The sequence below is a fragment of the Watersipora subatra genome, chromosome 10, assembly GCF_963576615.1.
Source record: "Watersipora subatra chromosome 10, tzWatSuba1.1, whole genome shotgun sequence".
NCBI classification, from domain to species: Eukaryota; Metazoa; Bryozoa; class Gymnolaemata; order Cheilostomatida; family Watersiporidae; genus Watersipora; species Watersipora subatra.
In genome coordinates, this window is record NC_088717.1 from 37402302 (window position 1) to 37427998 (window position 25697).

The following is a 25697-nucleotide window of genomic DNA, read 5'->3' on the forward strand; positions in this document are numbered from 1 at the left end:
ATATAGAGAACTGTTTGTTTAAGCTTGATAAATTAAAAAGACTTCAGTGTAACATGTGTAGCTCTTTGAACACTTCATGCAAACTGCCTTACTATTTGCATAAGTTTATTGTTGCTGAAAGTGTACTAAGCATGCAATATTATAAAATCGTGCAAAAAACTTTAAAATGTGAACATGCCTGACACTGAAAATTAAAGTTAAACAAAGTATACATGCAGATGCAGAAACAATTGTAATCAAAGAGCTCTACAATCTCTACTTTATATATGACTACTTGAATTTTATTTCATTTAAATTAAACTCTTTATGCCCCAACTTAAACCCTCTATACCTCAACTTAAACTTTCTATACCTAAACTTGAACTCTTTATGACTCGACTTAAACTTTTTAAACTTCAACTTCAACTTTCTATACCTCAAGTTAAACTCTCTATGACTCAACTTAAAATCTCCATACCTTAACTTAAACTCTCTATGCTTCAACTTAAACTCTCTATACCTCAACTTAAACTATCTATACCTCAACTTAAACTCTCTATACTTCAACTTAAACTCTTTATGACTCAACCTAAACTCTTTATACCTCAGCTTAAACTGTCTATACCTCAAGTTAAACTCTCTTTGACTCAACTTAAAATCTCCATACCTTAACTTAAACTCTCTATGCTTCAACTTAAACTCTCTATACTTCAACTTAAACTTTCTACGACTCACCTAAAACTCTCTATGCCTTAACTTAAACTCTCTATACCTCAAGCTAAACTATTTAGTGCAAATACAGTCATTGTTAAATGTTGTTAAAAGCTACAAATAAGCTGAAGTTAGCTTTTTTAATCAAAAATCTAGATTTGCTTCCAAATACTCCTCTATATTAACAAAGAGGTGTAGTACTTACATATTCAGCTATTGTTTCAGCAGGCTATGAGTTTTTACATTATTATATGTCTTGACAATTTCTAATATGATAGAGTGCTGAAGGCAAAAAGATATAGCATTAAATTTAATTCAATAAGATGACAGCTCAATATAACAAAAATGAAGCAGTAATTTGGATCTGATTTTTTGCTAATATGTACTTGACTTATGCAAATTTGTGTTTTGTGCTTTAATAGTGTAACAATATTATATCAAACGACTGATCATAAAACTAACAAGAATTGATAAGCATTTCTTAAGTGGATAACATTAAGAAGTGTCGACTGAATCAGAAACATATCAAGTCATTTCCTTACTTACTATTACGCCGATAGTTTAGGACATCATCAGCTGTCACCTTTTCTTTTATGGTATTCAAAACAACTTTCAAATTACTGGGAGAATAGTAGGCCGATATATTAGAGTAGACATTGGATATCTCCTCGCCTCTAGGTGTCAGCCCAGTGATCAGACCTATCATCAAATACATAGTATAATATGTTTAACATTTTGCACCTGACAGGAGTTTGTCAAAATATAAGGAGGAAGAAGATAAGAACGAAGGTGTAACATCATCACTATTTGCGGCGATATCTGTTATACATAACAAGACAGAAACATAGCTGTCTTTATGTGAGTGTGCTAATGATTTTAAACATAGTTATTTCATTGTTTTAAAGAACCTTCCTACTCACAATAGTTTTAGTCAAATAATTTTAGCTAAAACTCAAAATGTAAAAAGGGAGAAGATATCGTTCTAAAGTCAGATTTGCAGCGCACACGCTCTCTGCATGTATGTACCTTTAGTGTCATGCATGTAGATATATATATTTATGAAATATATATCTTTGCTACTTAACACGTGGTGCTGTTATTTGACTGTGATTATAGCTTTGCTCCCACTCAAGCAAGTACATTTTCATCGAGTAAAATTTTCTGTATATCTAAAACTGTGTGGAGGATTTAACAGCTGACCAAAAATAATTAAAGACAGGGTTTTTGACTCCTGCTGCAATAATGAGAAGTAACCTAGGAAAGTTAGGAATTTTACAAGTTTACATGTTTATTAAGTAGTCTGATATTCCCATGAGAATTGGTGGCCATAAACAGCAGAGAAGGAACAAGAGAAGTAAACTCAACAGGTCAATAGCGGGGTAAAAGTTGCAAAATCAGTGAAACATGTAAGTGTATTGTAAACTAGTAAAAGTGAACAGTGTACAATCAAGAAGCTAAGAGATCAATGAATGAGTACTCATTCTGAGGGTATCCTCAGATGACATACACTTTGTACAGTAAAATTGAGCTGGTGAACGAATATCTATCGTCGGCTGAGAATTTTATTAGTTTTACTACATTCTCACTGGCAATGATAGAGATGGCTTAGTGACAAAGTGTGGATAAAGCAACGTTGTTCATCATAAAGTCAATGGTGACAAATGAATGTAAAACAGTAGAGCTGATGCTAAGATAAAAACCAAGCCAAAATAGCCTTGATAAATGCTGCATGTATAAACAATGTGCTTAAACAACAGACACATTACATGCACACAAAGCAACTAATCATTTATGCTGCCATATTGCCATTCTATAGAAACTACCTACGTATTTATTTTGTAACAAAATAAAAAGTGCATTTTATTTATATTAATAAATCTCATTTTTTATTGTGTTTGTCTGTGTAGCCTCTATGCTTTTCTACATTTGTAGCTGATTTCATCAAAACTTCACAAGTATATGCTATAAGCCTTCCACCAGACCTCAAACAATATTTGCTTCGAAAATTCTCTAATTTTTGACAACCAGCCTTTTAAATACCAACTTTTGAAATAGCTGATTAGAAAGGAAAATGCCGTACACCACAAGTTTTACTCCTAGTAACTAATCTAAAAGTAAACAGATACTCTAAGCATTTTTTTCAAAACTGCTCTTGTAATCTTACAGCTAGATAAACATTAAGCTTCTCAGTTGTAGAGAGCACAATAACATTAACAGCGTGTTAATTTATATGGTTTTATCTCATTGTAAACAGCACAAATTCATCAGTAAAATGTTAGTGATTATTATATTTCCTTGCCCTAAATAGTACAACTAGTACTTAGTACAACTTAGTACAACTACATCGATGGCATGTTAGTTGATATTATGTTACCTAACTATGAATAACACCAACTCACCAGTAAAATGTTAGTGGTTATTATGTTCCCTAAATAGTCCTAACAAGATCTTTAGATAAAAAATTAAGTAAGCTTAGACATTTTAAAATGAATTACCTGTATAAAATTTTGTTTGCTGGAATGAAGGCTGAACAAATAGACCAGAAAGTGCTATAATCCCAAACAATGCTTTCCAATGTGACACCATGCTCTTTCTCTTGCCGTAACAAATAGCTAATGACAAGAATCAGCAGTGCTTCATAGCTCATTCTTTGCTATGATGACATGATTAACTGTAATATATTTACACAGAGTGGTTCTAACTCTGTTTAGCATGTCAAGTGTGCTATAAGTATGACTAGCTGTCATTGTTAGTGTCGGAAGAACCTGTACAAGCGTAGGTAATCAAGTTAACTTTCCCAACTAAGATCACGCATATGACTAATCAATAAGCTACAGACTGTCAGCTTCACACTAATTAAGCACTAACTTGAATGCGATTGGAATTTCTAGTAACTAGAGAGAATAAAACAAGAGTTATAACATGTAACATTGTTGAAGTCGGGTCAGATCAGGCCATCATCATATATCGTACAAAATAATTTTGTAGTTGTTGTCTCCTTTTTAAAGACTATTCTAAAAATAGGGCGATTGACCTATTTGGTTTATTAAAACCTTGATGCTCTTGCTCCTTCTTCCTTGAACAATTCTGTGCTTAACCTACAAACTCAAGTAACAAATACCTCTAAATTCAAGCATATTTTTGGTGCTCAAATTAGCAAAGTCAAGCTGAAGAACCTTGAGTGCGAATAAGAAAAGCGAGTCAAGCTGACTACACTCTTCCACACTTTCAGACCAATTGGTAAGCATCTATTTGACGTAGATGATTATCGGAATATTATGTACAGAGTGGAACAGGAGAGCCTAGAGACCAGGGCCGTAATAATAATAAACCTTTTAGTCACCACAGTTGCAGGACGGAGCCTGCAAGAGACAAAGACAGGCGCGGCCACCGAGAGGAGCTCGAGCTACTGAGTGCAAGCCAATGGACTAAGAGAGGAGACCGAGGGACCAAGAAAGGAAACTGAGGAATTGAGAGAACGCCCGTGTAAAAGAACAAAGTAAAGGGGTGGAGCCCAAGCTAAAACTAAAAATATAAAAAGGGAGGAGATAACATTCGAAAGTCAGAGATGTAGCGCACACGTTCTCTGCATGTATGCACCTTTAGTGTCATGCATGTATATATATATATATATATATATATATATATATATATATATATATATATATATACATACATACACGCTTGTATTTCACAACGACACGGCCTGGTCAAAGAAGAACTCTAATAAATTGTTTGACGTGACTATGGGTAGCTACGACGGAGCGGAGACTTGTGAATTAGTAGGGACTTACTTACTGACTCAAATACCCAAAGAATTGACTTGCAGCATTGGACTATACAGAGACGACGGACTTGCGGTTTGCAAGGGTACACCACAAGCTATAGAGAGAACAAAGAAACTGATATGCAACATATTTAATAAGAACAACTTGAAAATTACTATTGAGGCGAACAAACGATCAGTGAACTTTCTTGACGTAACTTTAAATTTACAAGATGGCAGCTTCAAGCTTTTCCAAAAACCAGGCAACACAGTACTATATGTGCACAAACAAAGCAACCATCTACCTTCCATATTGAAAAACTTACCAGACAACATAAACAAACGACTAAACGCACTTTCATCAGATGAACAACAATTTAACAGCACAGTACGACCATACCAAGAAGCACTCCACAAAAGTGGATACAACAGCAAACTACAATATGAAACCAACATGAAAAAACCTAAAAAACGTAACAGACAAAGAAAAATCACATGGTACAACCCACCATTCAGCGCCAATGTTGCAACCAATATCGGACAAAAGTTCTTCAGCATAGTTACAACATGCTTCCCAAAGAAACACCCACTCCAAACAGTATTTAATAGACAAACCTTAAAACTGAGCTACTCAGTAATGCCAAACATAAAAACAATCATTGATGGGAGCAACAAAACCCTTAATAAAACCAGTACACTACAAAGAGAAGACAACGAAAAAAGTTGCAACTGCAGACAAAAGAACAACTGCCCTTTGGAAGGAAAATGCAGAGCCAAAAATGTGATATATCAAGCAACAGTAAGCAACAACACAAACAATCACGTAGCAACCTACATAGGACTTTGCTCAACCGAATTTAAAACTAGATACAGTAACCATAAAGCCTCGTTTAACCACAGAAACAAACAACACCACACAGAATTGAGCAAGCACATTTGGAAGTTAAAAGAAAGCAACTCAACATACAACATAACATGGAAAATACTAGCTCAAGCACAACCATACACAAACAAAACAAAACGATGCAAATTATGTTTACTTGAAAAATACTTCATAATATGCAAACCACACTTAGGCACATTAAATAAAAGAAATGAATTGACTTCTAATTGCAGACATGCTAGGAGTTATCTTTTCGGTTACACTTAGCACTGAATTAGATGATTACCACAGCGAGCCCATTTCTGATATTTTGGCACATTCAGTAAAGCTTTTCATTTTAGTACAATCGCGGCTGATGAGTGCTCCGCACGAAACAAATTTGTAACGCAAATACTAAAAGTTTACTTTTTTCGCAATAATTTTTCAAATATTTCATACTCCACTAATAATCTTTTAGGTTTTTAGTGTAGAGTTCTCTTTTTATATGCTTTTGCACTTGCTTTTAGTTAATATATATATATATATATATATACAGTCAAACATGGATAACTCGTCCACGGATAGCTCGAAAAAATGGTTAATTCGAACATTTCCTTTGGTCCGTTCCCACGTAATGATAAATTGCTATAGATAACTCGAATTCAACACTGTTAATTCGAACTGTTTTTTTGCCCAACAGCTACCGAAACGGTTGTTTTCGCTTTAGAAAATCACTTTATTCAAAGCCATAGAGGTAAACTTCATCTTTTCGTAATTCATAAGCGTCGTTATTACCACCATCGGCAAAATATTTTTGTCAACGACTTTTCTAAAAGTTTGGTGAAATTTGATTTATACAGCGATACGATGAATAGCACGGGCTAGCCGGGTCACGCGCGCAAGAATTTTCGCCACGCACATACAAAACAAAAATCGCATGTTGTTTTGTATGTGCGTGGCGAAAATCCTTGAGTGCGTGACTCGGCTAGCCCGTGATGAATAGTTTTCCGACGTTGATTCCGTGTTGAATCAACGTCGGAATGTTGAATGTTTAAAACGTCTTAAAAAATGTTGTAATTAAACGTATACGTTGTCTGAGCTACAAAAAACTATTCATCGTTTGACCTAAACACAGAATACGTGTGTACATTCAATAAGTATCTATTAAAAAAGCGTGAGTGATATAGAATGTACCGTAAAACCTCGTAAAACTTCTAATTGAACTGCCTCGGAGTGTTGCTCTTAACGAATTCCAGGTAAAGTAATCTGCATAAACTTCAAGAAAAAACGGCAAAATTGATGGTGGGTAAAATCCCAAAAGAAAAAAATGTCTTTTCTTTTGAGCATTTCAACAACGATCAAGTTTTGCCAATGTCAATCTGAAAAACGTCCTGGCAATAACATCACCTCAAACAACAAACCAATCTCAAGTGATAGAAAAATCTATACTTTTTCATGAAAACGTTTTAAACTTTACATTAGAAGCATTTAATTTGAAACAAGCCATTTGTGCTTTTGATTTATATTATAGTTTGTATATGTACATGTATCTACTAATAAATAAGTAAATATATGGACTTGTGACAGTGCTCTGATAACTTGAATGCTCTGATAATTCGAACACTTTTGCTCGGTCCCTTGAAGTTCGAGTTATCCATGTTTGACTGTATATATATATATATATATATATATATATATATATATATATATATATACATATATATATACATATATATATATATATATATATATATATATAAATTGTTTCCTCATCCCTGTTAACCCGTATGGGTGGTAATTTCTGCTCTAACTCGGGTCTCCTACCAGAGACGTGGGAGTTTGAGCATTCGCCTCAAGATCTTAGCTGTTCCCAACAACGAAATTTTCTGCAACTCACCTGAGTTGATTTCTGTCGGTATTTGGGCAAGCCACATTTTATGCGCCGGTGTTATTGCGCCCAGTGCCCCAATGACTACTGGGATTACCGTTGTTCTTACATCCCAGCATTTTTCAATCTCTTCTCCAAGAGGGAGAGAGGGAGATATTCTCTACCTTTTCTTTTTCTTTGCTGGCTATATTGTAGTCATTGGGTACTGCTATATCTATTATAGTAGCCCTCTTGCTCTCCTTGTCCACCACCACTATATCTGGTTGGTTTGCTAGGACATGCTTGTCAGTCCGGATGTAGAAGTCCCAGAGAATCTTAGTGCGGTCATTTTCATTGACCTTACCAGGAGCTTCCCACCAGTGTTGTGGTTTATTAAGGCCATACTCATCACACAGACTTCTATACACAACACCTGCGACATGATATATATATATATATATATATATATATATATATATATATATATTACGCAGTGTTGTTATTTGATTGCCTTGTGAAGGGTAAAGAAAACCAGCAGTTTCCTTTACAACAGTTCATTCAAGTATTTTTGGCCAGTTTTCTACTTTTTTGCGTTGCTTTGGCTCTTGATAATAATAATGAGTTTAAAAAAAGACACATGTTTTTTTTTAATTTTAGAATTACATATTAATATTTTTAATATTTGCGTTACTTTCATTAGGATAAAAACGAATTCAAATACCATTTTTTCTTATGAGAAAATAATTTTAAGGTTTTGAACAAACAGGTGCTCGACCACCAACATTGGTTGAATTATAATTGCAAACCGACGTTCCACCGTAACCATAAAAAATAGAATAAGAGTTGGAAAATGCGACGTTGCTAAAGTCGGGTAAAATTAGGCCATCATCACACTTCCTGTCAAAATAACTTTGTAGTTCCTAAGTCCTTTTTTGTCGACTGTTCTAAAAGTAAACACATGCTCTGAGAATGTTTTAAAATAGCTCCTGTAGTCTCACAACTAGATAAATATTAGGCTACTCAGTTGTAAAGAGCACAATAACATCAATGGCATGTTAGTTGATGCTATGTTACTTAATTGCGAATAACACAAATTTATCAGTAAAATGTTAGTGATCATTATACTACCTTGTTCTAAATAGTACAACTACATCAATGGCCTGTTAGTTGGTATTATGTTACTTAATAATAATATTAATTTACTGTAATTCTCTGTTTGCGTTCATCTAGTGCAGTCGGTACACTCAAATATTATTAATTTGTTTTTTCTCCTTATTTTCAACTTGGTCGGTTTCGAATAAAACTGCAAAAAATGAAAAATAATTAAGATAACTCTTAAAAGTTTTTTGCAGATGTTCTTCACACTTAGTCTTGCTGGATTCTGTGAAACCCCCTTCAAGGGAAGGACACTACCTTTGCCTACAACTCCTATGTAGGCAAAGGTAATGTCAGTAACAATAAAATTTTTTACGAAATTGTCTTTCCATGATATATGGTCAAAGATAGTGTATGTAATGAACATTCACAACATACATTGTAGATTATGGTGTAGTTGGATTCATCACTTTGTTAACTTTTAGTAAATGTAGGCATTGTCTAGGTTTAGTTGATAACCTTTTGATTGCCAAGTCTTTGAAATTTGTGGACAATATCCTAAACCTTACCCATCTGATAGGATTATACATAAATAGATAGATTATTTTGGCCTAAAATCGTTGTTAAAACAATGACAAGCCTTATTTTTATCGAAGTTAAGACCGGCCAACGGAACGCCGATGAGGCCATGCGACAGAGAGTAGAATCATTGTCGTGTGCATTTCACAAGAAAAAGGTGCACATTTCACCAGTCTATGGCATTGTCCAATCGCCGAAGGTTTCTGTAACAAACGTAGAAATACTGAAAAGTAATCGTTTCTTTTTTGCCGATTTTAAAGTAACTGACATTTTAGACACTTATAATGAGTACTTTGGCTTTCCAACTGATGTCCAAAGCAGGGAAAGTAAAGGGGATGACGATGATATTTTTCCAACGAATCTTATAAGATTATTACGATGTTTAATTATAAGAATAATTATTCGATTTTATAAGATTTAATTATAAGAATAATCATTCGAATTTACAAGATCGAAGTATATAGTGACCAATGTTGGGCAATATGTTACTGTTATTATTTTTTCTAAATAATTTTGTTAAATAGATTTTCTACAAATCTAGATAAATATCACAACTTCTTGATATTGGTTGCTATGACATTTTGAAATGTAAACAAAATTGTGCATTGGCTTTCTATTATTACTGTAATACTATATTAATAATATTGGTTATTCTAATAATATCAGTGCATTTTACTTCTAATATTGCATTTCTCCTATTGCAGGGGAAGATATAAACATATAATCTTTTCCTTTCACTATTGCTATTTGTTGTATATAATAACACCCACACCAAGTACAATACAGCTACCATTGCAGTTATCCCATTGCACCACAGTGCTATTTGACTGCTAATATTGCATTTCTCAACTATCAGTACCTTTTCTTTTTTCCAATATCACTTTGGTCGTGGGCTGCATGACAAGGGAATTTCTAGTATAATATAATGTTGCTTAGTGGATAATAACATAGCTACATCAAGAATGTATTATTTAATGTTATACCGCTTTTATTGTACAATACAGTTGTATCGTTTAAGTTCTAGTCAATGATTTATTATTTTTTATTTGTAAATAAATAAGAAAGCATCATAAATGGCGTGTTAGTTAATTTGGCTCAAAAATGAAGAAGCACAAAACAGCAATAAACAGATAAATTTTGTTGATCAATAAACATGAAAAAAGAACAACTAAATTATTAAATAAAATGACTGTTTTATGAATGCAAATTGTGTTACAAGAGTTGTCTACTCAGTCTACCCAGTCTTACTAATGCAGAGTAATTTGTTCCATAATGAAAATTATTTGTTGATGTTTCAGTTATAACAAAAAAGAGATACACTAAAACTAATACTAACTTATAGATAGTTTGATTACAACAACTTTTGTCCAAAAAACCCTATTTCATTAAATTTTAGCAAGCTTGTTCTGATGCAGTCTTTACAGCAGCATTGTGTTCTTTATAAGCCATAGACAGCATCTGAATCTAAATGGTTTAGCTTCCAGAAGGAGGATCAACAGACAGTCTGTAAGCAGGCTTTGGCAAGTAGTAATACTGTAAATTAAAAACATGTTGTCAATGTTGGCCTAAATGATAACCGTGCGTAAGTGTCTGTTTTTAAAACTTAATAGGTGTTTGCAAAATACATGTAAGTGCCCCTGGGCTTTTTTAATGACTACTTATTTTTCGCAAGTAAAGCAAATGAGAATTCATTTGAAGGAAAGACGCAAATCTTTGCTATAAAAAGAGCCGTGTTTGTCAGTCTGTTCAAAACCATGTTAAGAGTTTTAGGAAAAAAGGTAGCCTTTCACAAGAATCCAACCTAGGGCATCAGATTCAAAGACACAAATGCTACCACTATACCACAAGGTCACTTTGCTCCCTCATGGCACAATTATCCACAGTGATTACTCATAACTACCTTTTACTGTGCGCAGATGTGGCAAATGTACTATAATTATAACATAGTAGCAACCAGCACAGGTCTGTGTTAGACAGTTTGCAAAACATAGCAATTACTAAATACTTACGGGGCTGTCATCACTTTCTCCCGCAATTGATAGTCTAGCCTTAGACTTCATTGCTTCTCTGAAGCTTTTCTGTAAACATAAGTAGTGAGAAAAACTGAAAAGAAAAAGCATTTGAAACTAGATGAAGTCTATCAAAAGGTTGTTTTTTCCTAATAATAATTTACAGTCATTATAAAGGCAAATTACTGTAAGTTGTTTTCAACCCCACAAAGAAAGCATGAACTAATCGATTCAGTACCAATGCCTATAACATCAGTAAAAAGGTATTTATTACCTTCTAAAACTATTAGATTGCCAACTTTTAAAATACTTTTGTTCAACTCACTCAATAATTCTTGACTCTTCTGATTTTTGTTTTAGCATGTAATAGAAATAAAATATAACTCTTATTGGGATGGCCAATAAAAGTTATATGCATATAAATTCCCTTTTTCAATGAGCAATTCCATCCACAAATCAAGTTTGCAATAGATTTTGGGATTTTCACTTGATATTAGTAAATGTGGTTTGATCAGAAAAAGCAAAACAAAAATTTAAATGATAAATAGTTTTAGGACCTCAAAAACAAAAGAGGTTGTACTTCTATTGAATAAATAGACTGATACAATAGAGTGATTTACATCAATTCAGGCTGGTACCTTCCAAAAGCCTATAAATATCAAAAATAGGTGTTTGATAATGGTAATCACTGAAGCTAATATCACCAATACCTATCAATAATGGGCTAGGTAAAAAGTTGTGGCTTGAGTGATGATAAACCAAAAGTTCAGCATTTTTTCCAGTTAAATGAGATGCAGGCGCATAAGCTTTACACATTGTCTGCCTAAATCAGACATGAACTTCTAATACTAAAATGATATGTTTAAGCTAAATTATGCAAAACAAAAGTTATTTAAAAGGCATTGTATTGCTTCAAGCTGTGATTGTCGCTTCTTAAGATATAGATATATCTATTAGCTTCATTTCCATGATCATGTCATGACCTCTACAAATAACTGGATCGTTGTGATGAGTCAGTTGATATACAACTATGAGCAATGTGTTTAGGTTTTAGCGACTATTGTTCAAAATGTAATGAAGGTCACACGCGAGTACTCATAACAGTTTGTTCAACCTGAATGCAAGGGCAGCATGATATGTACGAGTAAATCATTCAGCACCCTCCCAGTAATTGACCACTGAAATGCTACAGCACTAGCGAGTCTAAGCAAGCACTATTCAGTAGTTAAGAAAAAGGTGAGTAAAAATCTTTTACGGTCTACCGTTATATAGGATGTTAAAAATATCTTTTAAGTTCTAGATACTTAGTACGTGTACAAGGTTACATTAATAACATATAATCTTTAAATATGCATTTTCATCATGTACAGTTTGAATGGCATGAGAGCCAATATATGTACTTTTATTGGGCAGTCCTTAATCATTTTAATAAAAAAATGTTTTACATACGATGCCACAAAAATACCTAAATAAATACAAAAGGTATTGCCATATGCTGTCATAAATGCAAAAACAAACCTGTAAACAAGTAAGACCTGAAACTACTAGCCTCGGGTGTACATCTTATCTCTTTTGACAAAATATTAAAAGAATTAGCTATACAATTGTTAAGTGCATCTTTTGATAAGTGCAAAATAAAATCAATTGCATCATGGAAATCTGGAGCTTTAGAGTTGAATATGAAACCTTTCTTTTCAAAAATAACTTTGAAGTAATTATATCTAGGAACTCATACTACTACCAAACAAACTGAAAGTGAAAGGCTAGTTATACAATTGCTATTACAGAACCAAAGTAATTCATACAACACATATTAGCAAATGATAAGCTCAAAACAGATAACAAAGTTTTCATTAAGAGCTTTACTATTACAAAACAGAAATTTTTAATCTGTTGTACGTGTCTTCTGAGTCATATAAGCCTAAGTTTATGTGTATTTTGCATTTTTAATTGCATTTCACTCAAATATAGTGGTGTTGGTAACCAAAGATATGGTATCAGAGAAGTCATGTTTAAAGTTACCACAGCTGTCCTCATTTAACGGCAGTAATTCGTTTCAGAAAACCCGCCAATAAATAAATACGTCACTAAATAGGTCAATAAATGGGTCAGGCCTTTCGTCACCATTTGGCAATATATTATCTTTTAATTTTTTTTCTTTATACGTTAATTAAAGCCTTATTTACTGTTCTAGTACAATATTAAACTATTATTTAATATTTTAGTCATAAATTTCAATGCTTTAAAAACCCAGGCTAAATTAAAATATTAAAAGTGAATAGGCATAGTCACTTCATCATCATTCGACAATAAGTATGATAGTGTGCTACCACTATGTGCAAATTTTTTTAAATTCCAGCATTTCTTCTTTTATTGTATAATACAGCATAACACCTGTATATATTGCAAAATATTTATTTTATTTTGCTGACATTTGAGGAGATATAAGAGTATTGAACTTGAAAACTGTAATGGATTTACTGAGCTGAGCTTTCTCTAATTATCACAAGTGTTCAACCATTCTCGGATTAGCCCAAAAGCCAGCTTGCACAGAAAGCCCATAGATTAACACCCAGTCCTTGCTATATAAGCAAAGGTGCTCCAGTGTTAAGCAGGAAAGGGTAAGGATATGCAACAAGAGAACATACCTTAGTGAGGAGAACAAAGAGCACAGAGCTAGCAATACAGATTACGAATGACAGAACTAAGGACTGAGAGTTACGGTCTTAATCTTCATTAAGAACAGCGTGGTAACATTAACCTACCTTTGTGCAGCTTTGTATATCTTTGTAACATACATATATCTTAACATTCTTACATTTACAAGTGTAACCGTTTGAGTATTTGTTATTTGTAACTCATTTCAGCATTACACTTGATTGTAGTGAATTGTATCTAATTGTTCTATATTTCCATGCTTATAGAGCTTGTGTAAATAAAGAGCCATTATTCACCCGACACCTTGCTTGCAACAATAACAGTTGTGCATGAGAGCTATTACTTATTCGGTTATAAGAGAACTTGTACGCAGAACCCACTTGCAAGTGGCTAGTCAGCACTGACTTCCACAACAAACACTACGTACAGATATAATCCTAGGAAGTACATGTATATGACTAACATGGGAAGACGCTGTGCAAGAAATGGGGAGACATTAACTGCACTGCCTTAGCTTTAGCCAACTTATCGAATGGATGCGAAAACATGTAGTTACAATTACAACTGTGTTGTTACTATACTGTTGACTATTGAAGCAGTTTGAAAGTCTGTCATTGCTCTGAGTTGTCGTTGACTAAGTACTTTGTTAAACAAAGCCTACCTGTATTAGGACTAAGATTTGTTTGAAAAATTCTAACAATGATGTATGATTATATTTTGAAAACTTTACCCTCACCATTAAATATAAAAGTTACACTGACCTTGAACCTTTTAGCATCTTGAACGGACTTCACAACAAACTCTAACAGAGCGCAGAACATGGCAATCAAGAGTCCACCAATCAGAATGTAGAAGACTCCAGCGACGTTGCTAAGAGACAGAGCTGCCTTCATGGCACTTTTCTACAAGCACAAGCACCAGTTGTTATGATATCCATAGTGGTCAGCTGTTAAACTTGTTTTATAGTTATATGATATCAATTACTTGCTGTCGGTGTATGATAGTAACAGTACAGACCATGCTAGTTCTCAGTTTATATTTTACTCATATTGCTGGAACCAGCTAGGCAAATAAATGTGTAGTTGAATAACTGTTGTGAGTGACTAAATTTAAAATTTCTGAGTGAGCCAATGTCTTAGTATCTTTACACAAACTCTTTTTATAAAAATTAAATTTTACTGTGAATAAAAACAGAAATTTTCTATCTGTGATAGGGCATTTTCTTTTTGCAGTTTACATCAAATATACTTTATCATTAAAATAATATGATTCTGAATGAAACTTGAGCGCGATATAAAAATAATTTAAACTTAAAAAACCATACCAACTAAAGAAGTACTGAGTAAAGACACGCTAACTAAAGAAGTACTAACTAAAGACGGGGTTACTAAAGACGTGGTTCGTAAAGATTGTACGAACTCAAAGTATTTGTTGCACTACTTCAGACATTTATCACCCATACAGTGCAAATGCAAGTGTTTAGTATTTTTCTTTCAGAAAAATGTCCAAAGTTTTATACCTCCTGAAAAAAATAGACGTGAACTAAAAGCCATAAACACAGTGATTATGAGAACTTTTTAAACCATGTTTGACTTTTACTGCCTACTTAGAGCGCAGTTAGGGTAATGAGAAACAATCCGTTTGCTAATCACTCATGAATGATGTGTTTATTGATCTCAAACAAATACTTCCAATCATTAGGTAGACTCTGGCCCATGCAAAATCCTTCTGCTTGCTATCTAATCTAGTTCATAGCTGAGAAAAATTGGGGAAAGAGGCACTATAAGACTTTCCTGCAAGGACGCAGGAAGTGATGCAATCACGCCCAATTACCAAAGCCGAGAGTACGATGCTTACCCCTTCATCATTAGTGCACTGTCCCTTGTCATACCACCACGTTTGCTCCAGTTTGGTTAGCTCACCACTCTCTAGCATCTTCAATATTGCCAAAGTAACCTGATGCCTGTATAACACATATCCATGCTTACCAACCCTTGCATAAAGCGTCTCTCAAACATCCCTCTGTCTGTACATGGCATGACTTAGTAGTAGTAATCTAGCTAACGCACAGCATGTCTATGGTAACTTTGCTACAGCACACTGACAAAGCAACCTGATATTTTTCATACGCTGCCATAGCAACCTGATACTTTTGATACACTGTCATATCAACCTGATACTTTTGATACACTGTCATATCAACCTGATACTTTTGATACACTTTCATATCAGCCTGATACTTTTGGTACACTGTCATATCAACCTGATACTTTTGATACACTTTCATATCAACCTGATACTTTTGATACACTTTCATATCAGCCTGATACTTTTGGTACACTGTCATATCAACCTGATACTTTTGATACACTGTCATATCAACCTGATACTTTTGATACACTGTCATATTAACCTGATACTTTTGATACACTGCCATAGCAACCTGTTTTTATACACTGCCATAGTAACCTGATACCTTTGGTACACTGCCATAGCAACCTGATACTTTTGATACACTGTCATAGTAACCTGATACTTTTGATACACTTTTGAATATTGCAAGATACACTTAAATGCTAATCTAGTGACATTACAGAGTTGACCTATCATCATAATTAGTTATCTCTACATAATTACCGTATAATTTTTCCATACTTGCTTGTTACTGCATTTGCTCTAGAGGTTTCTAAATCCTGTGTAAATTATACCCAGAGTATTTGTATTAATCCTTCTAAACATATGACCAACATCATTTTCTATTTGGTAACACCAACATGATAAATCCACCATCATATGTATCAGTTTATGAATTTTCTGCCATTACAACCAATAATTCACTATCCCGACTCTTCTGCAATACTGTTAGATTACCAACTTCTAAAGCACTTTTGTACAACTCAGTCAATAATTCCGGATTTCAGTCTTTTCATTTTTCTTTTTGGCATGTACGAAAAAACATCATTTTGTTGATGATTAGGAGTGCCAATAGAAGCTTGTACATACATGTACATCACACGGCGTCAGTTACATAATTGGTTATGGCAGCACCGTGGGTGCATATTGCACCTCTGCAAAAACAGTGTTCATTAGCAACTTGTCACTTAGCCTTGCCATTTATAGATTATATGACAGATCTTAAAAGGATTAGTAGTGTAGCCAATAGAGCGCGTGTCAGTCGGCTGTGAGTAGGACCAACTAGCTGAGTTAATTAGTTACAACAAATTATTGGATTCAAACTTTTACAAAAATAAGCAAAAGTGGTTTACACAACTCCAACTTTTTTAATCAAAGCTCAATTTTCTACTCTAGCTACAAACTAAAAGAGGTCATTAAATATGTATAAAATAAACTTATTAAAAGTATGTTAAAATTTTTTATTTCTCAAAATAGAATCAGTGAGTTATATTAATGATTTTTAAACAAGATTTACATATAAGTCATTGACTTAACATTACATTGTTTTTTTTATATTGGATCCACTATACTGATGGATCACAGGCTATACGGAGTCATGCTATCTTATGAGGCTGACACCTACTGATCGAGTTCAAAGGCTGGAAGGAGCTAATCAATATAGAGTATTCTAGACAAACATGACTGGTTGAATTAGCTATATTCTGCATTCATCTGAAGGATGACTGGCTCAATATAACATGATTTTAAATTATTTGCTTTGATAATATTATTTTAAAATAAAAAAGTGTGCTATAGACAAAAAACTTCAAGTCCAATAGAAGGGAAGTGAGATACTATCAGGTATGTTTCACACAAGCAAATACTAGCCTCAGCACCACAATACTTAAAACTTTACCTTAATTTATGGCCGCGCTGCATAGCAATGCCATAGTTTTTTGAGTCGAGGTTCTCTCCTACTTTCATCGTGTTGCACGGCTTCCTTTGATTTGCAAACTCATTTGTAGTTGATTCAAACAGAAATGCGAACTGCCCTAAATAAGAGTTGTAAATGAATTAGTTAATGCTTATGTTTATATATTTTATAGCATTATTAGTCATAATAAACAACCTTCACCTTTTGAGTTTTGAACTTTATCTATTCCAGAAGCAGCATCAGGCAGCAGGAATTCTTCCGGCTGAGAAGCCATGTTCTTCCACATCTCTTGAAATAGGGGGTCATTAGAGTTCTAGACAATAAATATATATTTTCAAAGTATATGTTAACTGTTAAGTATATGTTATATGTAAACATATCAAGCCTCAGAAGAACTTAACAGAAATTATATTTGCTGCTTGTAATTGGCAATAACAAGAAGGCGTGTGCATGCAAACATATCATACTGTCTATCATTAGAAAACTGAGACATAGCATACAGCAGTCAGGGACCACTGCTCATGACATGGGCCATCAGCTAGAAATTGTGGGTAACAAGCTGTGGTGACCTTTGGTGTCATGAGGCTGGCACCAAAGGTGCCAGCCTCCTTTGGTGCCAGCCTCCTTTGGTGCCAGTCTCCTTTGGTGCCAGCCTCCTTTGGTGCCAGCCTCCTTTGGTGCCAGCAGAAGAAACTGCGCCTATGCACGGACATCATACAAATGTGTTTTCACAATTACAGACATTTGTTTAATTTTTATGCTTTTCACTTTTTAAAGACATCAAGATAAACTAGGGTACTTTTATTTGAAATGGTCTATTTGTATGTTTTTGTTGTGAGAAATAATTGCCTTGGTTACTATTACAGTCCACTCAGACAATAAAATAACAGAAGTATATACTTTAGTTAGCATGAAACAATTTTGTTCTATCGCTCTCGAGTACCCGTGGCAAAATTGCCTGTCATGCTTGCCACATATACAAACAACAAGTCGAGTCTCAAGCTCTATGTGCGGAGCGAGTTATGAGTTTATAATATTGGTCAAGGTAGTCAAAGGTCACTCCGGTTTTTTTTGTAGAGTTGGTAAAAACTGCAACCTTCTCTTTCATTCATAAAGCTTATATTTGTCTGATCTATATAAACCAATCTAAGTGCTTGTTGGTATGTCCAGTTACAGTGATAAAGTTTTAGGAACCGAAAAAAATCACTTCAGACTGGAATCTAACTTGGAAACCCCAGAATTGCAGATAGCAACGCAGTCACCTTGTCATATTATGAAATAATTGTGGGCATACTCATTACACCCACCAATCTTTAATGACCCACGGGACTAGCAGTGTAATAAAAAATATGTGCCCACACTTTCCCAAAATACTGTAAATATATGTACATATAGCATAAACTTATATCGACTTATAGCACACACCGAAATAAACAAACACCTTCATTTAAAACTTATAACGGTGAATGTTGTAAATTCTGATTAAAAATATACTTGCTGTGCAAAGACGTTTTTATCGCTCATGCATCACAAGGAATTCAGCTCATTGTCTAATAAATGGTCACTATAAACCATAGATGAGTAGTTTTTATTAAAAAGCTTCTTCAGCTAGCTGTCAAATTTCTCATGATGACAAGATTTTTCTAAACTCTGTACAGCTGTAGATATTCTTACCTCAAAAAACCCACGCGTTGTTCCGGAGTTGAGTGTACCATATTTAATATCCGGCCATTTCTGTGCCAGGTCTTGTACATTCTTCACAGGCATAAATATGTTCTCGACAGTTAGAAATGCAGCTAGATTGGCTGTGTATGATGATATAATAATGAGAGTAAATAGCCACCATGCTGAGCCAACCACCCTGTTAGAAGGAGCGCTAAAAGATTTGTAAAAGTTTGTAATTCTATTTGAGCATAACATTAACCCTGTAGTTGATACTTATTTTCTTAGTACCAAAGGCTACCAGAAGTTCAGTTCTTGTCAAGCTGTTGTTCTCTTATTTTTAGACTTTACGTAGTCTTAGTTCCATAGTTCAATGAGATGTTAAACTTAAAATTCATTGCTATGGAGAGATAATTGAAGGCTGTAGGCCAAACAAAAACTAACAAGTTTTGACTGGGAAGACTCTGCCAATCCAAGTAAAACATAATTTTTGATGGCACAAAAGTGATTAAAAAGTACTAGATTTTATTGATGAAATTTGCTAATTGAATAAAGTTTGCGAATTTAAAAAAATTAAACGGATTCAGACAACAGAGAGCCTAGTAATACTTATGCTATTCTTGTTAAATAAACAAGAAATCGTTTAAGAAATAACATAATTATATCTGCTAGTCTTTAGATTGACTTACTAGTAAACGTCTAACTAGAATACGACAAGCATTACTTTGTTCTTAGACATGAACAGCCATTCCTTACTTTAGATGCTATGCTGAGTACATCCATTGACTACCATAATTGTTAACTAGTAGTCTGCTTGACACAGTGCAGCCAAATTTACAATTTTAACCATATATTCCCAGACATAAATTAGCAATCGCTCTAATAACACCTTTTACATCCACTGTACGTACATGTATGTGAGCAGTCTCTCAAAGATGGAGTATGATGTCTGCTTATCTTGCTGCAAGCAGAGGCTGAGTATGTTTTTAAGAGTCATTGTTACACAAGCAATGGTTCTGTGATTTTGTCTGAACATGTCTGAGTCCAGTGTCAAAGACGGGTGACACGTCTAATTGTAGAAATCAATTTAAGGTTGGATGTTATTTTTGTCACCACTTGAAGCCTCTTTTGGAAAATGAACCCCAACCTGTGTTTTCAGGTCAGGTGTGCAGCCAATAGATGGCGACTGGAGTCTTTAGATCAACTGTCTAATTTAAACACTCCAATCCTAATTTACACAGTTCCACAGAAGTGGTCAAAATCATTGCGGAATCAAGTATTACTGATGCTGCCATTATATCCAACGAAGACAGAATCTCAGCCATAAATACTCACTATGGCGAATGTTCACTGCCCTGACACATGAGAGCACCAGCTGCAAACCAAGCACTGTTCTGGAGTGTGAACTGGTTTTCTACTGACTCGTCTCCATTGGGTTGCTCTTCTACCTTCCACTCATTTGGAGATATTCTGGATATGACATAGATGACTAGGGTGACTCCTGTGAAACTCAAGGCTATGCACATCCATACCTGAATAATAATAACAGGAGTCATCTTTTATCTGAAACGGAAATCATTAATTCATATACTGTGCATATATTGTTGAAAACATTATTTTCTACAACTTTTTAGAATCTTCTAATTCAAAGTGATATTTCATTCACAAAAACTAATTGAAAAGTTGCTTGGCACTGCCAATAACTTTTGCTCTGAGCATTTCAATGTGTAAACAGAAGTAAATGAACTCAAGAATTTATATGTGAAGTAAATTTAGAGATTTGGTTCGATTTTAATTTTAGACCTCGTAGGAGCCCCAAATGAATGTCTCAACAGCCATTAGTCTTTAAACTTAGATGGATACTGGGCTAACTTGGAGTACTTGGACTACTGGGAGTACTTAGAAAATGAGAAACATTTTACTATTTTGCTACTTTGATAACTTAATGGCAACTTGGACAACTTAATGGCAACTTAGAAAACCTGATGGCAACTTGGACAACCTGATGGCAACTTAGACAACCTGATGGCAACTTGAACAGCCTGATGGCAACTTGGACAACCTGATGGCCCCTTGGACCACCTGATGGCAACTTGGACAACCTGATGGCAACTTGGACAACCTGATGGCAAATTAGACAACCTGATGGCAACTTTGACAACTTGATGGCAACTTGAATAATATATAAGTTACCTGCAATACTTGGATAGAATTTATCTAGTTAGCTACTTGTGCTTAGTAAGAAGCTTTTTTATTTGTGAAAACAGAACTTTAAAAATTTGACAAAACAATTTAAAAAGGTTTTTTGTTCTTTTCTATCTAAAACAAACCTTTATAAACTGTTCACCTTTCACAACAAGGAGTACAAACACCATTTTTAGAAGTAAGCATGTGATTTTCAAACTTTCATTTTCTTAGAAAGTGAGCAAGCAGGTTAACCAATGAATGCATTGAAAACTAACTTTAAGGGAATAGTCCAAGAAGAAGACCTTGTTACATTTCAAAATACTACAACAAGTGAAACCTCATCTAGCTTGCATTTCGTTACGAAAGCCGACACTTATAAACTATTTTATGACTTACTGTGACCTACTGTGATCTACCATGACCTATTGTAATATACTGTAATCTATTGTGTTCTACAATGAGATACTGTGATCTACCATGACCTGCTGTGACCTGCTGTCTAACTAAAAGTAGTTCCTAGATACAACATTGTCTGAACTACATCATTCGTGTGAATTGTAAGAATGCATATTCTGTTTGAATACTCTACAAAATGTCTCCTTAACAATTTTGGTGCGATAGATAAGGTGACCATAAAGGTGCTTCATAAAGAACACTATAGCAAAGTCTACTACTGTATATAAAAACATAAATATCACTCTCCATGTTATCTTACCAGGATATTCTATACACTCACACTGCCAGATAGAGGTTTTACCCACTCACACTGCCAGATAGAAGTTCTATGCACTCACACTGCCAGATAGAGGTTCTGTGACCTCACGCTGCCAGATAAAAGTTTTATGAACTCACTTTGCCAGATAAAGGTTCTATGCACTCACACTTCCAGATAAAGTTTTTATGCACTCACACTGCCAGATAGAAGTTCTATGCACTCACACGCCCAGATAGAGGTTCTATGTACTCACACTGCCAGATAGAGGTTTTATGCACTCAGACTGCCAGATAGAGGTTCTATGCACTCACACGGCCAGATAGAGGTTCTATGTACTCACACTGCCAGATAGAGGTTCTATGAACTCACTCTGCCAGATAGAGGCTCTTTGCACTCACACTGCCAGATAGAGGTTCTATGCACTCACACTGCCAGATAGAGGTTCTATGCATTCACACGGCCAGATTGAGGTTCTATGTACTCACACTGCCAGATAGAGGTTTTATACACTCACACTGCCAGATAGAGGTTCTATGCACTCACACTGCCAGATAGAGGCTCCATGAAAGAGTATACACTTGGCTTTTGCTTCTCTGGCTTTTTAATCATAATACTGATGCCAAGGTTCATAAATGGTGCTGAGAATTCTACCACGCGTTCCCTCTCCGAAGTGATAGTCAAATCAGCGACTGCCAAGTCTGCCCTCTTAAATAAAAGATATACTTTTATCTTTTTGACTGAACATCATTATTAAATGAAGTAAAACCAGTACAATGTTTATAAACAACTAGCCATAATAACAATGAGAGAGTTGAAGGCAAAGAGCTGCTCTGCAAATTATTCACAGATTAACTGACAACACAAGTTTTTATTGCATTAAGGTTTGACTCATATGTAACCAGCAATTCTTAGGGATAAAAAAGCATAACAATAAACTCAAATTTACCATAGAAATACATTATTATAACTCTGTGTTGTTATCAAACCCTGTGTTAAAGCAAAAGGCAGCACGTAATGCGCAGTAATTATGCCTGTTACGGTGGTGAGGTTAAGCAGAGCCTTACGGTGATTTACTTTGAAAGTTTTGCTTATGCATTCAGATGGCCACAGATGTGACAGACATTAGATCATCTTACAATTTATTTTGTGTGTATGTGCATGAGTAAATTTGTATGTATGCACATATGTACATATGCGAGTATGTATGTCCACGTATACATGTATACATAGGTATGTATGTATTTACATACATATGTATGTATTTACATACATATGTATGTATTTACATACATATGTATGTATGTATGTACATACATATATGTACATATGTATGTATGTACATACATGCATATGTACATATCTAGGTATATATGTACATATGCACATATGCATGTTTATACCTATATATGTACATATGTATGTACATATGTACCTATGTCTGTATGTACATGTATGTACATGTATGTACATATGTGCATACATATATATGTACTTATGCATGTACATATGTGTCTACGTATGTATGTAGGTACATATGTACGTACATGCATGTATGTACACATGTACATATAACATTTAATCAACATCAGTAAATCATCAGAAAAAAGATGTTTTTTAATACATGCCAAAACAAAAATGAGAAACAGAAATCAGGAATTATCTTCTCTCAAAGATTAGTGTAAACTAGCAACTTCTTTATGTAGAAATGCTCATGGCATCCTCTAACCTTTGCTATTAGCTCTCCGATCATTCCTGACCAGTTACCATCAGCTTGCAGATTTCCATGATCTTTCACAGGTTTTATAACATAGTTAAATCCTACTGTTTTAGCCAACCGTGCTACAAGATCTGCAAAATGTTGGAAAGGAATAAAATACTGAAACAAAGTCAAAATGAATAATTATGCCAGTAACGTTTAACAGTACTATTGTAGAACAGTACAGGTTAATCTGTGAGACATGACATTGTTTCACAGAGCAAATGTGTGGTATGGGTAAAGGGTGTGAGTACGAGTCTCAGATTAGATACCAGAGTAAGTTTCAACATACGTATTATAGATATATGCATAGGTACAATGTATAAGTAAAGTATATCCTTCACTTAGCTATAGCATATCTTTCACTTGAATATAGCATATCACTTACTTACCTATAACATACCATTCACTTATCTATAACATATCATTCACTTATCTATAACATATCATTCACTTATCTATAACATATTCATTTTCTTATAGCATATTTTTCACATGCATATAACATACACTTCGCTTACCTATAGCATATCATTCACTTTTCTAAACATGCTTTACTTACCTATGGCATATCCTTCATATTTCTCATCTCCAGGCCCACTTTTATCGGCTTTCTCCATGGCATAAGGTTGTACAAGAACAGTGGTGACTATGAACGTTTCATTGAAGAATCCTGTTTCTGGTAGTTCAGCATCTTTAGGTGGTCGCATGTCGACATTCTCGTGAAGACCACTTATTGTTGACCATTTGGCAACCTGTTCAAAGAAACTCATTTAACAACAGAGAAACTTATATAAATATCTATATATAAATAAATATATATATATATATATTTATGGAACATAGCCGTGACTATTTTTGATAACAGCCAATCCAGAACGACCTCGGTGGAGAAATACAGAACCCGAAAAAGGCGACAGGCCCAAACAATAAATAGGACGGAGTCTTTCACACTTTAAAACACTGAAGAGCAAGTGCTGTCTAAAACTCTTATTGACATATCTCAGCCAAATATTTTACAGCATTCTAATGAACCTGGCACCATGGCATCTCAGCAAGGTATGACTAACAATTTTTTTGAAGACTTGTTTAGCCAGCTGGGACCCTTGAAAGCAGGAGAAGGTGAATGCTTGGCGAGCCTCCTAGGCCATGCATCAGAGCATGATCACGACAGAATTTGATGAGGCAGTGGAGTCCTCTACTATAGGAGAAGAGGGGCGTTTTGGTCAGGCTGCCTTCATAAGCGATTCTGCTTCTTGTGGCAGAGATATTTATGTCGAGTCACACCTGTTTAGCTCTCGGTTCTCTACTACAGTGACTGAAGTTGGCTAGGAATGTGATATATAAGACCAGCAAAAGTCACCAGAAAGCCAACCGAAAGCGAATCTTCATCACTTGAGATACCCAAAAGCCTTGACTAACTGGGAGAGGTAGAGAAGGCTGAGCTCGCCAAAATGTCCTGAATGTCTTTGTTAACAAAGGCCGAATCGACTGAGGAGCTAACCTCAACTCGCATATCACTTAAGATTAAAACACTCATACTTGAGTAGCCGACCAAGAAGGAGGTAGTGAAGACCGAACGGTTCATCAGTGAAACTACTTAGAAAAAGGTTAACGAAGCTTTGCAAGGCTAACCTGGCGTGGATGGGCTGTGTGGAGTTGTTACAAATGCACAAAGAAGCTAGCAGCACATCTTACAGCACTTCGCCACTTTTGTGTGTTTCTGTAGGTGGCAACACCATAGCAAACCAGGCGTCATAGGAAGTGCACACTTTGAATTGTTTGTATTCTTATATATATACTAGCTGTTCTACCCGGCGTTGCCCGAGTAATAAAAAAGTCTGGACAGAAAATTGATTTGTATTTAACATATAACAACATTACTATTCTAACTTTAAAACTGCATATCATGGAGAGCAGTGTTTTGTGTAGTTGAAATAAATTAAGAGAAAAATGAAAACAACTGTAAAGGTTTTAAAACTTTGTCAAACAACTGTAACTTTCGAGCTGTTACCCTGGCAC

General features: G+C 34.7%; 2 protein-coding genes across 2 annotated transcripts in view; both read right to left on the reverse strand.

Annotated features, from left to right (window-relative positions):
• Window positions 1-3938, reverse strand: part of LOC137407024 (glutamate receptor 2-like) — a 52812-nt gene extending 48874 nt beyond the window's left edge. The window contains exons 1-2 of the mRNA XM_068093628.1: window positions 3812-3938; window positions 1237-1389 (exon numbers count right to left, since the gene is read on the reverse strand). Of these exons, the coding sequence (XP_067949729.1) occupies window positions 1237-1389; window positions 3812-3938 (280 nt within the window). The remainder of the gene's footprint in view (window positions 1-1236; window positions 1390-3811) is intronic.
• Window positions 3939-4025: 87 nt separating this feature from the next.
• Window positions 4026-25697, reverse strand: part of LOC137407025 (glutamate receptor 4-like) — a 35159-nt gene continuing 13487 nt past the window's right edge. The window contains exons 9-19 of the mRNA XM_068093629.1: window positions 24238-24430; window positions 23646-23767; window positions 22463-22624; window positions 20353-20549; window positions 19030-19231; window positions 17557-17668; window positions 17338-17473; window positions 15384-15489; window positions 14288-14428; window positions 10869-10937; window positions 4026-4118 (exon numbers count right to left, since the gene is read on the reverse strand). Of these exons, the coding sequence (XP_067949730.1) occupies window positions 4026-4118; window positions 10869-10937; window positions 14288-14428; window positions 15384-15489; window positions 17338-17473; window positions 17557-17668; window positions 19030-19231; window positions 20353-20549; window positions 22463-22624; window positions 23646-23767; window positions 24238-24430 (1533 nt within the window). The remainder of the gene's footprint in view (window positions 4119-10868; window positions 10938-14287; window positions 14429-15383; window positions 15490-17337; window positions 17474-17556; window positions 17669-19029; window positions 19232-20352; window positions 20550-22462; window positions 22625-23645; window positions 23768-24237; window positions 24431-25697) is intronic.